The 1,882-nt window shown below is 50.3% G+C and overlaps 1 protein-coding gene across 1 annotated transcript; it reads right to left on the bottom strand.

Moving 5' to 3' along the window:
- Positions 1-239: 239 nt before the first annotated feature.
- Positions 240-1,640, bottom strand: LOC114417469. Its single transcript, XM_028382880.1, has 4 exons — positions 1,464-1,640; positions 1,263-1,350; positions 958-1,226; positions 240-587 (listed from the first exon to the last, which is right to left on the bottom strand). Exons 1-4 carry the CDS (start codon positions 1,638-1,640, stop codon positions 240-242), a joined length of 882 nt encoding a protein of 293 aa, XP_028238681.1.
- Between the last annotated feature and the right edge of the window lie 242 nt (positions 1,641-1,882).

Genomic DNA, 1,882 nt, shown 5'->3' with positions numbered 1-1,882 from the left:
TTCCATGGCCTAAGTCGCCAGACCAACTGGCAACTCTCCCCTAAGCCCAAGAAGTCAAAAAGCACCTGCACCCACGTCCTGCATGTCCTGCACTGCGTCCTAAACCCCTAGCTGCTAGCCTCGGAAATCGCCAGTCAGAGCTGCGATTTCTGCACAGCCGTGAAGTCGCCAGCAGTGCTGGCGGGACAAGCTTCCACGTGAAGTCGCCAGCAGCATTGGCGGGTTGGGCTTCCACGTGTCTAATGCCCGCGAAGTCGCCATTCGAACTTGCGTTTTGCATGCAAAATGCATGCAGCCCACGTAGAAAAGAGCACCATGCCGGAAATTGTTCCAAAAGGACCCCATTTGGGGAATAAGTTTGCAAAAGGGAACCATTTTGGGAAATTTGCCTCCCGATGCTCCCCATAAGGGATCCAACAGACATCCGGAATCCGGAGTCGGTCCAAGCGCTCCCTGTACGACGGCGTGCGAATGCTCTTCACGGTCTTCTTTGTCGCAATCCACCTGCACGCAAGCGGAGAAGCCTCGTCGTAGTCTTGATCAGCGGTGGACTCCGCGACCGAGGGAAAGTGCTCGTAAATCCAGCACTACAGATGTAACATTAAAATTATAAACATTAATAATGAAAGTGTAACAAAAATTAAATTTGAACATTGTTTAGCCTGAATGAATGAAAAACATATTTGTTACCTACAGCAGTGTGATGTAACCGCCAAGCTGTCGACTGTGGCTCACAGATGCATCGTTCAGCTGGTCGTACATATGAACCAGAGCAGCCACTCCCCAGGCGTACATCTCTGTCATACTGAGGTCACGAAGGGCCTCCAAGTAGACAACATGGACATTGGTTGCACTCTTGTTAGCAAACAGAGTGCAACCCAGTAGGTGATGAAGATATGCACAAGCCGCAGCTGTCCAATGACCTGCCTGGCATCGGCGCTGATATATATCACGTACCCATTGCAGGCGTACGTACGGTCCGCGACACTGGACTGTCTCAGTCCTAGCAGACTCTGGAGAGACCATCAACAAGTCCACCAGCATCTGAACTGCATCGTCCCCGTGCAAGGGCTCAAATGCGTGTAAGTCGCCAATAACGGGAAGATGAAGAAGAAAGGAGACGTCGTCCAATGTGATGGTGAGCTCTCCCACCAGGAGATGGAAACTAAACGTCTCCCGGTGCCACCGCTCCACAAACGCGGACAAAAGTCCCCGATCGCCAGTGTCTACCGAACACGCGATCAGAGGACTTAGTCATGTACCAGCAATAAGTCCCTCAATGGCAGGGACAAGCCTGCCTAAACTGTGGACCTTCCTCCCATGAGAGGATAGCTTCAATTCAGGACGTTCCTGAATTGAAGTATAAAGGAACGCAAAATTCGTTAAAATTATCATTTAAAGAAAAACTAATTTCAATCATAAAGTATAATTTACAAGTAACTAAAAATAAATAGTATAGATACCTCTCCCGTCCATACGCTGCAAGCAACGTGATCCGCATACTGGGTCAAGACGGATGGGTCGCTCGTACCACCCAGAAATCCCTCATGCGCATCCTCAGCAGGCTCTGCGCGTGTGTCCGCAGGAATGTCCTCTACAGCAGTTGGTGCCTCCATCGGGTCATCCTGAACATCCGGCATAGGGATGACTGGCTCATTGACGTGATCCGCAATCACAGCGACTCGCTGCCTCCGTGCGGATGCAGTAGGCCGTCAACGCTGTGGAGCATCATCGGAATCATCACGATCTCCTCTGCCGATACCTCTGCCAGTAACCTGACCTAAGGCACAACCTAATCCTCTGGTCCTAACCATGATCTGCAAACGAGTGACGCAAATTCAATCACCCATTTCATTCACTCAAATTTCATTGGTCTAACACA

The sequence above is a fragment of the Glycine soja genome, chromosome 1 (assembly GCF_004193775.1).
Source record: "Glycine soja cultivar W05 chromosome 1, ASM419377v2, whole genome shotgun sequence".
In the NCBI taxonomy this organism is placed as follows: Eukaryota; Viridiplantae; Streptophyta; class Magnoliopsida; order Fabales; family Fabaceae; genus Glycine; species Glycine soja.
The sequence above is the reverse complement of the archived record's forward strand: the minus strand, read 5'-3'. Positions and strand labels throughout refer to the sequence as shown.